The 19,777-nt window shown below is 35.0% G+C and overlaps 1 protein-coding gene across 2 annotated transcripts in view; it reads left to right on the top strand.

The window, feature by feature from the left end:
• The window catches only part of CPED1 (cadherin like and PC-esterase domain containing 1), a 295,598-nt gene that overhangs the window by 95,750 nt on the left and 180,071 nt on the right, over nucleotides 1–19,777 (top strand). For both annotated transcript variants that reach the window (XM_061197986.1, XM_061197987.1), the window contains exon 6: nucleotides 52–220. In XM_061197986.1, coding sequence (XP_061053969.1) covers nucleotides 52–220 — 169 coding nt within the window. The remainder of the gene's footprint in view (nucleotides 1–51; nucleotides 221–19,777) is intronic.

The following is a 19,777-nucleotide window of genomic DNA, read 5'->3' on the forward strand; positions in this document are numbered from 1 at the left end:
TACATACTCACCCCAAATTATGGAGCTTTAATTATATTTTTAATTTTTTAGGAATCAAACCACAGTCCTAGCTCCACAAGAAACACTCTTGAGACCCAAAGATTTATCTGTAATTCTTAAAGCGTATGTGCTGGTGACATCCTTAACTCCTCTGCGTGCATTCATTCATTCGACTGGCACGGTTTGGAATCCACCAGAGAAAAAACGCTTCACTGTCAAGGTAAAATTTCCATTGAAGCAGTTATTTCCCACAAAGTATACTGGAGATAAGCAAAGTGAGTTGGGCTGCCTTTCTCCGACCTTTATGATTATCAAATCCCAAGGAGCAAAGATTGTATCATTTTATTGCTGCAAGTAGAGATTTTCATTTAATAGGTGCAGGTTCAAAAATGAACTGGAAGCAGCTTAATTCACTAGGGATCACAAAGGCTACATCTTTTTTTTTCTCAATTCATCATTTTAGTTCAGTTCTTTGACCCATTGTAGAACTAGTTCTCAGCTGTGGTCTGTTTTTCTTGACTTTCCACTCATTCAAGAAAAATGTAGTCAGTGCAATAAAGGAAAATATAATTTTGCCCTTATGCTTTTAGCTTCATTTTTAGGAAGCATAAGGCCTATTTCATTTCACCATTCAATATGGAATATTTGCTGAGTAAAAAACAACGCTCTCAAGGGTGCCTGACATAGTAGCCATGACATAAAGCATGATGAGAAAGTTTTCAAGGTAGAACTTAATAATAACCTCCAAAAAGTTTAGTTATAAGAGGTAATTCAGGTTAGCTCGTTCGAAAATAAGGTCTAGTGAGAATATACTTGATAAATTTTAAGAAGTTTCTGATTTTACAGAAATAATTTTTCAGAGTGTAGTTAAAGGGAAATGCACACATGCATTCTTTCAGTTTCTTCCCACTTCCTCTTATTTGTTTTCTGAACAATTATTTCTGTAAGATCAAAGATGCCTTCAAAGAACAAATACTATCCGATCCCTCTTATAGAAGGAATCTAAACTAGTCAGACTCACAGAAGCAGAGAATAGAATGGTGGTTACCAGGGGCTGGGGAAAGAGGGAAATAGGGAGGTGTTAGTCTAAGGGTATAAAGTTTCAGTTATGCTAGATGAATAAGTCCTGGAGATCGACTTACAGTATAGCGCCTATAGTTAATAATACTGAGATTTGCTAAGAGGATAGATTTTATGTTCTTATCACTAAAGAAATAAATAAATAGGGTGGGTGGAAACTTTAGAAGGGGATAGATATGTTTATGACTTGATTGTAGTGATGGTTTCATGGGTGTATACTTATCTCTAAACTCATCAAATTGTATGCATTAAATATGTACAGGTTTTTGTATTTTAATCATAAAAAATGGTATTAAAAAAAAGAAGGCACAAGTGCCTTTTATAGTTTTGAGAGATTTAAAAGTGACTGTACTTGATACTTTTCAGAATTTTTCTTACATAAACTGCACTTTAAGTTTTGGAAAATCTTCCAACAGTGAAAAATTTTTTAATGGTATGTTTAAAAATTGTCAATTAAAAAACAGATAAGCATGACAAAAAATGCAGATGTTACATTACTTAGTAAAATAGGTAACTGATATTTTAAGGAAATGGTGTTAATGACTTAGGTCTTAAGGGTGGTTTATTTTAAAGACAATCATCTCATCTCAATTATATCAGTATTAAGTGGTTTTTAATCATGAAAAAGTGGAATCTAATTTGATTTGTCTTTCAGGTTATCTCCTACAAGTCTTCAGAGTGGCTGTTTATATTTCCCTAAGAACCTTTAATTATTCCCCAATTGCCCTTTTCTATTAAGTTGAATTGTATGCAATTGCTGACAATTGACCATTTTTGACCTACAAAAAATTACAATTTCATATGATTCAACCAAATAATTAGAACTCAGATATAGAGAGATACAAGAATCATAATCCTCTATTCATGTCACATTCATGTATTCGACAAATGTTTGTCGAGCAGAGACCCAAATCCCTGTCCTTGTAGAACTTGCAACATCTGTGTGTGCAGGCCTCCTCTCTTGTTTTATCTGTTTTATTTAATACATTTTATTGCCGTTTCCCACTTAATTATCCTTCCTCTCAAAGGCCATCATTATGATTTAATGTGTGCCTTTTGTGCATATTCTTGTAAAATAAGCATTTTTATTTTGTTATGCATGCAAGTATCTTTAGCATATAAACTGTATTATATTAGATATTTTTTCTTTTTCTTTTACTATATATATATATATATATATATATATATATATATATATATATATTTGACTGTGCGGCATGTGGGATCTTAGTTCCCCGACCAGGGATCAAACCCATGCCCCACCCCCTGCAGTGGAAGCGCGGAGTCTTAACAACTGGACCGCCAAGAAAGTCCCTCTGACTATTTTTTAAAATGCAGCACTACGTATTTTTAGGAAGAAACCTTCCACATTGCTATGTGTATATCTTCTGTTACTTTTTCACTGATTTGTGGTATTAGTGATGTGTTTTCCCTTATAGTTAACTCCCCACTGCTCCAGTGATAGACATCTGGATTGCTCCAGCTCTTGGCTAAAGCAAACAATACTTCAAATGCGCAAATCCTTGTATCTGACTCTTTATGAACCTGCATATGATTTTCTGAAGAGTATATACCCAGAACTGGGATGGCTGGGGCATAAGATATAGGTTCATTTGATAGAATTAAATAATGCCAGCTTGCCCTCCAAAATGCCTGTATCAGTTTCCATACCCCCACATAGGCCAACGTTTGACCTTTTCCAGCTGTGACAGGTGAAAAGTGTTATCTTGCTCTTGCAAATAGCTCAATTTGTCCTCTCTCTGTTAACTTTATCACAGTGTTATTTTTTGATTAGAAATCTTCAATTCATTAATCAAATTAATTTTTCCATATGGTTGCTCTTTGGGGATTTAGTTTCAGAAATCCTTTCTTATCTCTAAGTCACAAAGGTGTGCTTCTCCATTTTTTTCTATTACCTTTATAATTTTCCCTGGACATATAAATATTTAATTCAACTAGAGATCACCTCTGATCCAGTTTTTTTCTTTTTTTCTGAATATTCCATTCTCACGGGCTAAAATCTCATCATTTCCTATGAATCTGACATCACTTTTGTTGTATAAGTTTCCATATGTATATGGAGCTGCCTCTGATATCTCTATTTGGTTCCAGTTGGCCCACTCTTTTTTATTATTTTGGCAGTATAAGTATGTCTTCATGCCTGACACGGGAGGTGCCTCTTGTCTACTTTTTCTTTTCAAGATTGTTAACTATGTGGTGGGCATTTATTTCCTCATAAACATTTTAGAATATCAATTATACTTTTAAAATCCTACTGGATCCACCTGCTAGAGTAATGGAAATAAAAACAAAAATAAACAAATGGGACCTAATGAAACTTAAACACTTTTGCAAAGCAAAGGAAACTACAAACAAGATGAAAAGACAACCCTCAGAATGGGAGAAAATATTTGCAAACGAATCAACGGACAAAGGATTCATCTCCAAAATATATAAACAGCTCATGCAGCTCAATATTAAAAAAAAAACAAACCCCAATCAAAAAATGGGCAGAAGACCTAAATAGACATTTCTCCAAAGAGGGCATACAGATGGCCAAGAGACACATGAAAAGCTGCTCAACATCACTAATTATTAGAGAAATGCAAATCAAAACCACAATGAGGTATCACCTCACACCAGTTAGAATGGGCATCATCAGAAAATCTACAAACAACAAATGCTGGAGAGGGTGTGGAGAAAAGGGAACCCTCTTGCACTGTTGGTGGGAATGTAAATTGATACAGCCACTATGGAGAACAGTATGGAGGTTCCTTAAAAAACTAAACATAGAATTACCATACGATCCAGCAATCCCACTATTGGGCATATACCCAGAGAAAACCATAATTCAAAAAGACACATGCACCCCAATGTTCCTTGCAGCACTATTTACAATAGCCAGGTCATGGAAGCAACCTAAATGCCCATCGACAGACGAATGGATAAAGAAGATGTGGTACATGTATACAATGGAATATTACTCAGCCATAAAAAGAAATGAAATTGGGTCATTTGTAGAGACGTGGATGGATCTAGAGACTGTCATACAGAGTGAAGTAAGTCAGAAAGAGAACAACAAATATTGTATAGTAAAGCATATATGTGGAACCTAGAAAAATGGTACAGATGAACTGGTTTGCAGGGCAGAAATAGAGACGCAGATGTAGAGAACAAACGTATGGACACCAAGGGAGGAAAGTGGCGGGGGTGGTGGTGGTGGTGGAATGAATTGGGAGATTGGGATTGATACATATACACTAATATGTATAAAATAGATAACTAATAAGAACGTGCTGTATAAAAAAATAAATAAAATAAAATTCAAAAAAAAATCCTACTGGAATTTCAATATAATAACATTGAATTTTTAGCCTAATTTTTGAAGAGTTGATTATTCATAATATTAAGTCTCTCCATTTATTCAGGTCATTTTATTTGTCCTTTATTAGAGTTTAATTTTTATTCCTCCACAGAGATCTTATGTGGTCTTGCTTAAGTTTATTTCAAGATTCCCTAGAGTATTTTTTGTTATTGTTATTTATTTATTTATTATTTATTTATTTTTTAACATCTTTATTGGAGTATAATTGCTTTACAATGGTGTGTTAGTTTCTGCTGTATAACAAAGTGAATCAGCTATACATATACATATATCCCCATATCCCCTCCCTCTTGCGTCTCCCTCCCACCCTCCCTATCCCACCCCTCTAGGTGGTCACATAGCACCGAGCTGATCTCCCTGTGCTATGCGGCTGCTTCCCGCTAGCTATCTATTTTACATTTGGTAGTGTGTATATGGCACTGCTACTGTCTCACTTCGTCCAAGCTTACCCTTCCCCCTCCCCATGTCCTCAAGTCCATTCTCTACCTCTGCATCTTTATTCCTGTCCTCCCCCTAGGTTCATCAGAACCATTTTTTTTTTTAGATTCCATATATATGTGTTAGCATATGGTATTTGTTTTTCTCTTTCTGACTTACTTCACTCTGTATGACAAACTAGGTCCATCCACCTCACTACAAATAACTCAATTTCGTTTCTTTTTGTGGCTGAGTAATATTCCACTGTATGTATGTGCCACATCTTCTTTATGCATTCATCTGTCAATGGACACTTAAGTTGCTTCCATGTCCTGGCTATTGTAAATAGAGCTGCAATGAACATTGTGGTACATGACTCTTTTTGAATTATGGTTTTCTCAGGGTATATGCCCAGTAGTGGGATTGCTGGGTCATATGGTAGTTCTATTTTTAGTTTTTTAAGGAACCTCCATACTGTTCTCCAGAGTGGCTATATCAATTTACATTGCCACCAACAGTGCAAGAGGGTTCCCTTTTCTCCACACCCTCTCCAGTATTTATTGTTTGTAGATTTTTTGATGATGGCCATTCTAACCAGTGTGAGGTGATACCTCATTGTAGTTTTGATTTGTATGTCTCTAATGATTAGTGATGTTGAGCATCCTTTCATGTGTTTGTTGGCAATCTGTATATCTTCCTTGGAGAAATGTCCATTTAGGTCTTCTTCCCATTTTTTGGATTGGGTTGTTTGTTTTTTTGATATTGAGGTGCATGAACTGCTTGTATATTTTGGAGATTAATCTTTTGTCAGTTGCTTTGTTTGCAAATATTTTCTCCCATTCTGAGGGTTATCTTTTCATCCTGTTTATGGTTTTCTTTGCTGTGGAAAAGTTTTTAAGTTTCATTAGGTCCCTTTTTTTTATTTTTGTTTTTATTTCCCTTTCTCTAGGAGGTGGGTCATAAAGGATCTTGCTGTGATTTATGCCATAGAGTGTTCTGCCTATGTTTTCCTCTAAGAGTTTGATAGTGTCTGGCCTTACATTTAGGTCTTTAATCCATTTTTAGTTTATTTTTGTGTATGGTGTTAGGGAGTGTTCTAAGTTCATTGTTTTACATGTAGCTGTCCAGTTTTCCCAGCACCACTTATTGAAGAGGCTGTCTTTTCTCCATTGTATACTCTTGCCTCCCCTATCAAAGATAAGTTGAGCATATGTACATAGGTTTATCTCTGGGCTTTCTATGCTGTTCCATTGATCTATATTTCTGTTTCTGTGCCAGTACCGTACTGTCTTGATTACTGTAGCTTTGTAGTATAAAATAAAGTCAGGGAGCCTGATTCCTCCAGCTCTGTTTTTCTTTCTCAAGATTGCTTTGGCTATTCGGGATCTTTTGTGTTTCCATAAAAATTGTGAAATTTTTTGTTCTAGTTCTGTGAAAAATGGCATTGGTAGTTTGATAGGGATTGCACTGAATCTGTAGATTGCTTTGGGGAGTATAGTCATTTTCACACTGTTGATTCTTCCAATCCAAGAACATGGTATATCTCTCCATCTGTTTGTATCATCTTTAATTTCATACAGGTGTTTTGTCTCCTTAGGTAGGTTTATTCCTAGCTAGTTTATTCTTTTTGTTGCAGTGGTTAATGGGAGTGTTTCCATAAATTTTCTTTCAGATTTTTCATCATTAGTGTATAGGAATGCAAGAGATTTCTGTGCATTAATTTTGTATCCTGCTACTTAACCAAATTCATGGATTAGCTCTAGTAGTTTTCTGGTATAGTCTTTAGGATTCTCTATGTATAGTATCATGTCATCTGCAAACAGTGACAGTTTTACTTCTTCTTTTCCAATTTGGATTCCTTTTATTTCTTTTTTTTCTCTGATTGCTGTGGATAAAACTTCCAAAACTATGTTGAATAATAGTGATGAGAGTGGGCAAACTTGTCTTGTTCTTGATCTTAGTGGAAATGGTTTCAGTTTTTCACCATTGAGAATGATGTTGGCTGTGGGTTTGTCATATATGGCCTTTATTATGTTGAGGTAAGTTCCCTCTATGCCTACTTTCTGGAGAATTTTTATCATAAATGGGTGTTGAATTTTGTTGAAAGGTTTTTCTGCATCTATTGAGACGATCATATGGTTTTTATCCTTCAGTTTGTTAATACGGTGTATCACATTGATTGATTTGCATATATTGAAAAATCCTTGCATTCCTGGGATAAACCCCACTTGATCATAGTGTATGATCCTTTTAATGTGCTGTTGGATTCTGTTTGCTAGTATTTTGTTGAGGATTTTTGCATCTGTGTTCATCAGAGATATTGGCCTATAGTTTTCTTTCTTTGTGACATCTTTGTCTGGTTTTGGTATCAGGGTGATGGTGGTCTTGTAGAATGAGTTTGGGAGTGTTCCTTCCTCTGCTATATTTTGGAAGAGTTTGTGAAGGATAGCTGTTAGTTCTTCTCTAAATGTTTGATAGAATTCGCCTGTGGAGCCATCTGGTCCTGGGCTTTTGTTTGTTGGAAGATTTTTAATCAGTTTCATTTTCAGTGCTTGTGATTGGTCTGTTTATATTTTCTATTTCTTCCTGGTTCAGTCTCAGAGTGTTGTGCTTTTGTAAGAATTTGTCCTTTTCTTCCAGGGTGTCCATTTATTGGCACATAGTTGCCTGTAGTAATCTCTCATGATCCTTTGTATTTCAGCAGGGTCAGTTGTTACTTCTCCTTTTTCATTTCTAATTCTATTGATTTGAGTCTTCTCCCTTTTTTTCTTGATGAGTCTGCCTAATGGTTTATCAATTTTGTTTGTCTTCTCAAAGAACCACCTTTCAGTTTTATTGATCTTTGCTATTGTTTCCTTCATTTCTTTTTCATTTATTTCCGATCTGATCTTTATGATTTCTTTCCTTCTGGTAACTTTGGGGTTTTTTTGTTCCTCTTTCTCTAATTGCTTTAGGTGTAAGTTTAGGTTGTTTATTTGAAATGTTTCTTGTTTTTTGAGGTAGGCATGTATTGCTATAAAGTTCCCTCTTAGAACTTCTTTTGCTGCATCCCGTAGGTTTTGGGCTGTCGTGTTTTCCTTGTCATTTGTTTCTAGGTATTTTTTGATTTCCTCTTTGATTTCTTCAGTGATCTCTTGGTTATTTAGTACCATATTGTTTAGCCTCCATGTGTTTTTATTTTTTACAGATTTTTTCCTGTAATTGATATCTAGTCTCATAGCATTGTGGTCGGAAAAGATACTTGATATGATTTCAATTTTCTTAAATTTACCAAGGCTTGATTTGTGACCCAGGATATGATCTATCCTGGAGAATGTTCCATGAGCACTTGAGAAGAAAGTGTATTCTGTTGTTTTTGGATGGACTGTGCTATAAATATCAGTTAAGTCCATCTTGTTTAATGTGTCATTTAAAGCTTGTGTTTCCTTGTTTATTTTCATTTTGGATGATCTGTCCATTGGTGAAAGTGGGGTGTTAAAGTCCCCCACTATTATTGCGTTACTGTCGATTTCCTCTTCTGTGGCTGTTAGCATTTGCCTTATGTATTGAGGTGCTCCTATGTTGGGTGCATAAATATTTATGATTGTTATGTCCTCTTGGATTGATCCCTTCATCATTATGTAGTGTCCTTCTTTGTCTCTTGTAATAGTCTTTATTTTAAAGTCTATTTTGTCTGCTATGAGAATTGCTACTCCAGCTTTCTTTTGATTTCCATTTGCATGGAATATCTTTTTCCATCCCCTCACTTTCTGTCTGAATGTCTCCCTAGGTCTGAAGTGGGTCTCTTGTAGACAGCATATATACGGGTCTTGTTTTTGTATCTGTTCAGCCAGTCTATGTCGTTTGGTTGGAGCATTTAATCAATTTCCATGTAAGGTAGTTATCGATACGTATGTTCCTATTACCATTTTCTTAATTGTTTTGAGTTTTTTATTGTAGGTCTTTTCCTTGTCTTGTGTTTCCTGCCTAGAGAAGTTCCTTTAGCATTTGTTGTAAAGCTGGTCTGGTGGTGCTGAATTCTCTTAAATTCTGCTTGTCTGTAAAGGTTTTAATTTCTCTGTCGAATCTGAATGAGATCCTTGCTGGGGAGAATAATCTTCGTTGTAGGTTTTTCCCTTTCATCACTTTAAATATGTCCTGCCACTCCCTTCTGGCTTGCAGAGTTTCTGGTGAAAGATCAGCTGCTAACCTTATGGGGATTCTGTCCTATGTTATTTGTTGCTTTTCTCTTGCTGCTTTTAATATTTTTCTTTGTATTTAATTTTTGATAGTTTAATTAATATGTGTCTCGGCATGTTTCTGTTTGGGTTTATCCTGTATGGGACTCTCTGCGCTTTCTGGACTTGATTGGCTCTTTCCTTTCCCATGTTAGGGAAGTTTTCAACTATAATCTCTTCAAATATTTTCTCAGACCCTACCTTTTTCTCTTCTTCTTCTGGGACCTCTATAATTCTAATGTTGGTGCATTTAATGTTGTCCCAGGGGTCTCTGAGACTGTCCTCAATTCTTTTCATTTTTTTTTTCTTTATTCTGCTCCCTGGCAGTTATTTCCATCATTTTATCTTCCAACTCACTTATCTGTTCTTCTGCCTCAGTTATTCTGCTATTGATTCCTTCTAGAGTATTTTTAATTTCAGTTATTTTTTTGTTCATCATTGTTTGTTTGCTCTTTAGTTCTTCTAGATCCTTGTTAAATGTTTCTTGTGTTTTCTCCATTCTGTTTCCAAGATTTTGGATCATCTTTACTATCATTACTCTGAATTCTTTTTCAGGTAGTTTGCCTATTTCGTCTTCATTTATTTGGTCTTGTAGGTTTTTACCTTGCTCGTTCATCTGTAACATATTCTTTTGTCATTTCTTTTTTTTTGTTTTTTTTTTTTGATTGGTGGGTCTGTATTCCTGTCTTACTGGTTGTTTAGCCTGAGGTGTCCAACACTGGAGTTTTCAGGCGGTTGGATAGAGCCGGGTCTTGGCGCTGAGATTAGGACCTCTGGGAGGCCTCACTCCGATTAACCTGGGGTCTGAGGTTCTCTCTTAGTCCAGTGGTTTGAACTCAGAGCTCCCACCACAGGAGCTTGGGCCCGACCTCTTGCAAGCTGGTCAGTGGCAGTTCCTCCCATCCCCTTTGGTGTCCATAGTCCCCCATGATGTGTGGTAGGTGCCCTAGTTGTGCGGAGATGCGAATCCACGTTCTTCTCATCCGCCATCTTCAAGAAATACTATTTTTAAAGTGGAACTTCTATTTGATAAACTTGTTCCAATAATTTAACTGTTAATATCATTGGTTTTACTAGGTGTTTTATCTGCAAATAAGGTCATGTTAATCTCTTTCCTTTTAATTCTTGGCTATCTTCTTTTCTACTTCCTTCTTTTTTTTTTTTTTTTCCTTTTCCTTGACTAATGTTGCCAAGAATCTTTAAAAGTAGAACTGATAGTGGATGTTCTTGAGTTGAACATCTTTTAAGATGGGCACATCTCAAGTTTCTCCATTAAGTAAAATGCTCGCATTAGGTTTTTGGTATTTAATCTTTGCAATGTCTGCCAAAGTAGTGAGAATAATATAATTAAGTACAATGGATCTATCATTACATTTCGGCCATTACAATTTATAGGTAGTCTTGTTTCATCTGTACCCTCTCTACTCCCTTTCCCTAACACTAATTTATTTTGAAACAAATACAAGACATCATATGATTTCATTTATAAATCTTTTTACAATATAACTCTAAGACATAGGGATTTATAAACTTTACCAAGTCAAGGAAATTCTCTTTTATTTTTAGTTTGCTGGGAATCTTCATCATGAAATGATTTATTTTGAACTTCACAAACACTTTTTTTCTGCATTTTGAGATAATCATGATTTTTTTTCCTCCTCAAGTTTATGTGTATTATATTGCTAGATTTTCTCTTATTAAAACCTCCTTGCATAAATGAGATAAAACCTACTTGATAATTCTGTGCTATTTTCAATACTCTGTTGGATTTGTTTATTTACAATTTTTATACCTTTGTTCATAAATGATGTGGACTTATATTTTCTTATGTTTCTCATACTTGGTTTTTACAGTTGAGATTATTGTAGCTTTGTAAAATTAAGCTGGATAACTTTCAATTTTTTTGAGTTTTTTGGAACAACTTATATAAGATAGAAATTAGCTTAACCTCAGGAATTTGGTACAAGTCTCTTGAAAAAATTGATGTGAAAGTTATTTTAAATAGCATTGACATTTCAACTTATTAAAACATTTTGATTTTAAGTTCTCAATTTCTTCTTGTACAATTTGGCAATTTTGGGGGGGGTTACCAGTTTCATCAAATTTTCAAATTCTTTAGTGTATAGTTGATTATAATGTTTTGATTTTTGTATCTGTTGTGTCTATAGCTATTTCATCTTTTTTAATTTATCCTTTGTAGATATGTGTTTTTTTTTAATTTTTTGATGAGAATTGCCAGAAGTTTTATTTTTTAGAGTTGGTTAAATCTTTTTAAAGAAACTAGTTTTTTATTTTGTTAATCTTTTTCATCATTTTGAAGTTGTTGTTCCCAGTTTCACAGATTTATGCCCGTATTTGTGTCATTTCTTGGCTTCTAGTGTTTTGTTTGTTTGCTCTATTGTTTCTTTATAGTTTCTTTATTTGAATGTTTGCCTCCTTAACATTTTTTGTTTCCTAGTAAAAATAGCTAAAGCTATATGTTCCTTTTATGTCCTGCTTTAGTCATGTCCCATAAATTTTGAATTATTTAATTCTAATTATTTTTAAATATTCTTTATGATTGCTTTGTTTACCTCAAGGTATTTAATAAGATATTATTCAGCTTATAAACAAAGGATTATTTTTCAGCTATCCTTTTGTTATGAATTTCTAATATATTGCATTATTATCAGAGGACAAATCCTGTATGCTACTGCTATCTTGGCATTTATCCAGGCTTTCTTTTATTAATAATCTTTCTATTTTAAAAAATTCTTCCATGGGTGCTTAAAAAGAAAAACTCTACATGGGTATAGAAATTCTGTATATATTAATATTTAAAGGCTCTCTTATTAATCATATTTTGCAGATACCTATTTTTTTTCCTCTTGATCTGATAGTTGCTAAGTGGAATGTATTAAAATCTCCAACTACAGTTGTTGGTCTGTTTCTCCCTGCCATTCAGTGGGTTGACTATTTCGAAGTTATATTGTTTGCTACCTCTTATTTATGATGGGTACAACTTCTTTCTCCATAGTTCCTTAACCAGTATATATTAGCTTTCTTTTGTCTTAGAATACTACTGCTTTAATTTCTATTTTAGTCAGATATTAAGATTGCTGTGAGTTTTCTTTTAGTTCATATTTTTGTCTTACCATATGTATTTTAAATTTTACCCTTTCTACATGCCTTTGTAGTAAATTTATTTTTAAATAGTCAATAGAGTTTTGGAATTTATTGTTTTCATCCAATCTGAGAATCTTCATTTTTAATTTATGATTTTTAACTGATTTGCCTAGATTGTGACTACCATCTTATTTTTTTAATTTTTCAATGCATTCTTTTTGTTTTATTTAAAATATCTTTTCCTGCTTTTCACTCTAAAGATTGAATTTTCTTCTGTCAGCTTAAAAGTTATACATTCTTAATATAACATGCAGTGGGTATCCTTCATTTAAGACATATATTCATGCTTATTTTCTCCTATTAATTTCTTAAATTTTTAATATCTCCCACTCTGCCCCCTTAAGACTAATATCCTTTGTTCTCTACACTACTTCCCCACATTGCAGTGTAGATCTACAGTGTAGATTTTTAATTCTGGTTGAAATAATCACTTTTTGTTTTGTTTTGTTTTCTTAAAAAACCAAACCTAACCAAACTTTATCAAGGAATTTATCACCGTCACGTCCCCTAAACTGTTCACAACATCCCCCTGGATTTGTTTCTTTTCTTATTTGTGTTTCCAATTTGGACCTGAAGTCTTTACTCTTTAATTCTGGGAAATTTGTTTCCATTATTTCTTGGAATATTTTTGCTCACTGTTTTTTCTTTCTTTCTTCTGTTGTCCAGATTTTGACCCCTTCCTTCATGTGTCAATACCCCTTAACTTGAGAACTATGCACATTTTTACTTATATCTATTGATTTCTTACTATTTTTCCTCTTGGTTCTTTTTAATGATCTTCTTTAATATTTCATTTTGCTACTATCTTCCACTATTTCTATTCTGAGTATATTAATCATGCTTATTTTAAATTCCTAGCCCATTGGTTTGAGAAGTCCAATGTGCTATCCATTGCCACAGAACCCCTTGTCATTTAGTTTTAGGAGCGTGATATGTGGCATTTAGTTTGTTGCTTTTCTTTCCAGGTGGCTATACTTTTCATTTGTCCCCTATTTTGTCCTTTGAGCTTAAGTTATCCTGCAGATACTATTTATTCTCACCATTATCATATTGGGGGAAGGCCAGGTAGATCCAAAAGAGGGATGAGGATGAGTTCCAGGCATTGTAAAACCACTTTTGATCACTTCTCTCTGCTACTACGGGATCAGGTGACTTCCTTGGTCAGAATCTCACTCCCTAACCTCTTAGATAGAAAAGCCCTGGGAGGGGGCGCTCCCCTTCATTATAATCCATCAAACTTGGGGTTTGAGAGAGAATAGAGTAGAGGAGTGAATGCCAGATGTGATGTAATCCCACACGTCTCATCACCTCCTCATCTGAGCGAGACATTCAGCAACCTGAATCCTGGTGGGCTTCACATCCTTAACAGGGAAGGAGCAGGCAGTGAATGTCCTAGGGGACCACAGGGGGAGGCAGGAGGGAAACAAAAATGCTTTCCTCCAAACTGTCCTCTCAAAGAAACCTCTGGCAACACCCTCCTCAAGCTCCAGCAATCCCTGCCCACTGCCACCACTGGCCAAGCCAGTTCAAAATATCTTTCAAAATCATTTTCACACAAGTTTTCATTTGTCCTTTAGTTAAATTCATACTTTCATCTCATTTAACCTATAATAGTTCACCCTCTTGATGGGAAACTGAAGCTCCTAGATAGTTCAAGTAATTGTTTTTAAGTTTCGTTTTGTCTTTTCTTTATTTAAGCACCACATCCCCCAACCCCAGTAGAAATGATATGCTTTTTTTGTGATAGTTTTTATGTGTTTCCTGAAGGAAAATCATATGAAAAGAAAGCTCTTTGTGATTTGGTTTTCTTTAGATTTTCATGCTTTGTCCACTGCTTTGTTTGTTATTCATATCTTTGTCATGTCGCAGGACAGACGCGAGCTGCAGTTGTAGCATGGGAAACCATGCAGTTCTTGTCATTTTCATCCTCTCCTTGGGATTTGTCTTTTCAAGATCTTGCCTGACTATTCTGGACAGTACTGTTATCTACTCTCAAAGGGAGGTAGTGCAGCTTCCTGGATTAATGTGCCAGAGAGCAATTATTTCCTTCTAGAGGTCAAAGTTATACTTGATGCTACAGATAGATTCAGAAAACAAGGGTCTATTTATTTACCCAACTGAAGTACTTATAGCTTCAGTTAAAACAAATAGATTATACTTATCTGTTAAATCACTTAGCCATTCTCCAAAATACAGCTACCTTGTGATACTTTTAGAAGTGAAAAAATACATAGAAATGGTTTTCAATGCTAACGTGGAGGACAGGACCAAAACCCACTTTAAAGACTAACCATGTGATGTCAATGTTTTATTAAATACTGTTCTTAAATTTCCACAAAACATAATTTGTGTGTGTGTGTTTGTACTGAGTCCTGAATCCAAAGGCTAAATTACTCGGTTAAATCAGTAGTGATTTATGCACTGTGCAGTGAGGCAAGCCCACTAAACTGGTTATTGGTGGCCATTTATAGAACATTCTGGCAGCTAAAGGAGTATGAAAGTAATAACAGATATAACTATGAGCTCATTTATTTCCAATTACGTCTGCTGCTGAGATACTTTATGTACTATAGCTTTGGAGAGAGTTGAAAAATATCATTAATGCGAATTTGAGAAATAATGGAAAGAGAAGCTTCATAAACTAAACTTTTCTAAAATCCCCTTCTGTACAATAAAAATAATTTAAAATATAAGTGTTAGATGTTTCCAAAGAATGTTCAGATTTAAAAGGGAAAGGGAGGTGGAGAAGAAAGAAAACCAATAGCAAATGCAACATTTGATTATTATATCCTTTGATCCAGTTTTAAAACCACCATTTTTGCTGCTTGCTGTTAAGCAATGTCATTTTCTTGGTGAATATAATAAATTCAACTGCAAGCAATATTTTATTCAAACATTTCTTCCCTGAAAAAGCTCTCAATTCAACTATAAAACACTCCAGTTATACCTATGCATTGACGAGTAGAACTCTTCCACAGACATTGTAACTATAACTTTCAGTCAAATACATCCATGGCTGTCTTTATACGCAAGTCATATAGATTAACTGCAAGAAATTTAAATTTGGTTCTTAGAGTAAAAAGTCACAAGTTATCCCTTCATCCATTGTAAAGTTATCCAGCAGAGAGGAAACTCTCCTGTCTATAACTTCTTTATGATGTCTGGAGGTTCTATATACTTGTGATCATAGCTGACTGCTTTGATGAAAATGTATTGCTGGAGTGATTTGTGACTTCTGGCAGGAAGACCTATCCAAAGCCTTATTTTGTCTAGTTGAGACATAACTTAAATGAATTTGTATTTTGATCAGCCATTCCATATTTGAAGATGTTCTTTTGTTGATATTTGGTATTCAGAGGTTACATGAGGATAATTCCTTGAATGTAATCAGCTCTTGATAAATGCTTGGGTGGAATTCAATCAAAGATCATTTAAAATTGTTTAACCATGTGAAGAAATTGCCCAAGGATATTTAATCCCTAGCTGTTCTCATTCAGCCCTGTATTTTGCAATGATCTTCTAGTGGCTTTCCAGGAAATGTAATAGGCAGATGTCATCATCTGAATTTCTGGGCAGGGCCACTTTGATAGAAAAGGGAAAACACGGGACATTGGCGTCTTTGCTCACATCAGTATCTATGAGAATCACCTCCAGTGGAAACCGAAGTTAAAGCAAGCTCCTGCCCAGTCTCTAAATCACCAGCTCTCTACCACCACTGCACTGGCCTTTGGGGGACCATTCTTCCATTTCCAGTGCCTACAGTTCCCTCTCACATCGATGCAATCAGCAGATGTGCACAGAGGAGAGAGTGAACCTTGGCAAAGAGGGGCATGTTGTTATTTGCAAGGACCCCTTTTAAAAGATGCATATGTCTCTTATTCAGTTTTGGAAACATGATACAGTTGTAGGGATAAAGTTAGCCTCATTTGTCGTCAATATTTATACAGTGCCTTTCATAATGTCAGGTGAGATAGCTCATATATTCTCAAGGTAAAAATGAGTAATGTCTTTTGAAGCAGGTATAAAGTTACAATATAGTTTTTCGACTTGAGGAAGTGTTCTTCTACTGATATTCATTTTACGTCTAAAACTGCAGACTATGGAGCAGACCTTGTAAAAGACTTCTTCACTGAGCATCTGGCCCTTCTGTAGGCCCAGGAGATTTATGTCAACTGTAGAAGGAATGTGAATAAAAGCCTGCTTCTAGGAGTTTGTAAAAAGAGTTGATGTATTACTTGGTCTACTCTTGCTTGGATTAAATTTAAAAATTGCATCAGGGTGTTCATTTTAAAGTATGATTTTATATCAATAGAAATTATAGATAACCAGAATAAAATTGAATAAACATGTGATGAGAGCTGACTTACAATAAAAACCTAAATAATAATTGCAAAATAACACTTATCTAATCAGCCCATATTGGTGTTAAATATTATTTCAGGTATATGTTAGCTCTAGAAAAAGAATGATTATTTTGCAACTGCCCAGGATTTTAAAGTGCAAAAATGCAAAATAATTTTATGCTGTTGATGGCATTGATACTGCTCATGGCAACTTTGTCTCTTGTGTTGAAAAATTTCCTTTATTCATTCATTTTATTCACTCATTCATTTCCATCTTTGTTCCATAAAAGGCTTTCAGGTAATTTTGTGCATTCATTTGTTCTTAATACTGAACCTGGATTATTAGCCTAAGAAAATTATTCATTAATCATGGCCATGTTTACTTGATCAAAAATGATCATTTAAACACATGACCCTAAGCTTTCAGAACTGCAGGCAAAATCTGGAGAGTGCCAGGCACTCAAAAAATATATGTTTTTAAAAATTTACTTATTTTATTTATTTACTTTGGCTGTGTTGGGTCTTCGTTGCTGCGCTCGGGCTTTCTCTAGTTGCGTCGAGCGAGGGCTACTCTTCGTTGGGGTGTGCGGGCTTCTCATTGCGGTGGCTTCTCTTGTTGCGGAGCACGGGCTCTAGGTGCACAGGCTTAGTTGCTCGCGGCATGTGGGATCTTCCTGGACCAAGGCTCGAACCCATGTCCCCTGCATTGGCAGGCGGATTCTTAACCACTGCGCCACCAGGGAAGCCCTCAAAAAATAATCAGTGAATGATTGTCTATCATTATCATTTTTATTAAAGGTATCTTGTTAATTGTAACTTGCTAAAAACTGAAACTTGGGGAAATATTTTAGAGTAGGTTCTGCGACAGAAGATAAATTTTAGAGTAGGTTTTGCAACAGAAGATAAATGTAATGAATTTATATATACCATCTTTGTTAATTATGTCATCTCTTCTGAAGTAACATAGTGAACTGATATAATTATCTGATATGGACACATTATATATATGCATTGTAGTGACAACATAAAGGTGAAACTTAACCCTAATGAATAAATTTGCTAATTATTATTTCCTTTAATGCAAGAAAACTGATGGACAAGTGTTAATTATCTATCCAGGAAAATGGAGGTTAACTGATATTCAGGGACTTCAGTGTGAGATCAGGTGAAGTAAGTGAATTCATTCAGGATGCTGGAGAGATGGAAGAGGGAAGGCCTTAGTGGTAGTTTGGGGTTTAGGGTGTGTATTTGCCTACTCCTTTGCTCCCCGCCCCCCTTTACCTGTCCTGTTCAAAGCCCCCTTCTCCTTGGCGCCATCTAGTGGATGCCTGTGTCGGGATGAGGAAGATGCCCAGTTAAGGATTTGCAAAGATCAAGTGTCATTTCTCCAAACTGGAGCCTAGGAGTCGATGGCCTGTGGACATCACAGAAGCTCTTATAAATTAGTTTATGGAGGCTCTTCCTCTTTCTGTTGTTATCCCGTACAGACTTATTGCTCTGATTTCTGTTACACCTCGCTGATCAGAAGTTTATAAAATAAACAAGGGTTTAGAGTAAAAACTGAGCATGAAAAATGAGGACTCTTGTAAGCAGTGCTCCAGAGCATTTTAAGCATCCACAGGGAACACCATCTTAATTTTTCAGTTTCTCATTATTTCTTCAATAGATGAGCTAGCTAAGCCAGAAAGATGTTCAAAGGCAGAGCAGCTATAATCTCTTCCTTCACTACCCTCCATATGATAAGGATTTGTTAAGATGAATCTTTGGGTAATGGACCCATGAATTAAGGCAAAACTCCCTGCCATCTTCCTGATTTTTTTTCACTTCTGAGAAGGCACCAAGAGAGTTACCAAATTTAATTTCATAAGCCTTGATTCCTGGACTTTGACAAGACTCACCTGAGTTTTGCATCCCTGTGGTAATGTTAAATATCTTCTGAGGACAGGAAAATATATTGGGAGGAAAAAATTAGATAAAGTAAATAAAAGAATCAAGAGAACAAAAACGAAGCAGAAAAATTTACTTGCCTACATACATGTAAAATTCTTTAAAGAAGAGATTATGTTTATTTTTGATTTACAAAAGAAACACCTTCAGTGCCTGACAATACTTAATACTCAGCAGAGGGGAGAGAAATGGCTTGGAATAGAGACTCCACTCATCAAATTGCTGAAAAGAATAATCAGTAATAAAATAACCCCTTTACAAAGTGTGATGTGAATGCAAAGTAATAACAGTGAAGACAATGGCAGTAAATGTTGTCAAAAATTAATTACTTTAATGCTTAAGTTTATTCTAAAATATATACCCAGTGGAGAAGACAGGTGATATTTACATTTTCACTTTAGGTATAGAAACAAAATAACTTTCCACCAGTACATTTTGAAGATCATTATATGTTTGTTATTTTAAACATTTCTATTAACAGTTTCCTTTATTCTTTGAGATCTATCTCTAAAGCTGTGACAAATTCTAAATATAAAATATTCCCAAATGTGCCAACTAGGTTAAGACTGATTTGTCTGCTAAAAGAAGGCAGACTTTTGTTCCCTTCAGGAGAAAATCTGACTTGCATTTGTCTTATGTGATTTATGCATTGTAAGTTTAAAATGAAATACAGCCTTTTCCCTCCCATATATTAAAATGGGGCTTCAAATTTGAAAGAAACAGCAATCTTCTCTGAAATCTACATAGCTATGTGATGAGATGCAACAAAAATACTGTATTGCCCCCAAGTGGTCTTTGTAGGTATTGCCTGCACTGTCCAATAGTGAAAGAAAAAGAGAAAGCAAAAATATTTGGACAGCAAATCTCTGACCATTTTCTTTCACTGGAATATACATATTTATTTTAAAAAAGTTACTTGATAATCCATGCTGTGGTAGTAAGGCTATATTGCTAAGTAGAGATTCTGAATGGTGGTAAATCTTCAGTACAATTTAAATTGCCTAGGTCACATAATTATTTGGAATGATATCAACATTTGTAAGTCACTGGGAATTGTTTTTCCATTTAAGGAGATTTTGCAATACATAGGTTTTTTTTTTTAATTACTGTAAAGTTAGCACTAGCACTTTCGACTCAGCATCTGAGAGTGCATTATTTTTATCCACGTATCTTCTGTGTGTGCTTCTATTTGATTTCAACCTGAACCTCAAATCGGTTTTTAG

The sequence above is a fragment of the Eubalaena glacialis genome, chromosome 8, assembly GCF_028564815.1.
Source record: "Eubalaena glacialis isolate mEubGla1 chromosome 8, mEubGla1.1.hap2.+ XY, whole genome shotgun sequence".
NCBI classification, from domain to species: Eukaryota; Metazoa; Chordata; class Mammalia; order Artiodactyla; family Balaenidae; genus Eubalaena; species Eubalaena glacialis.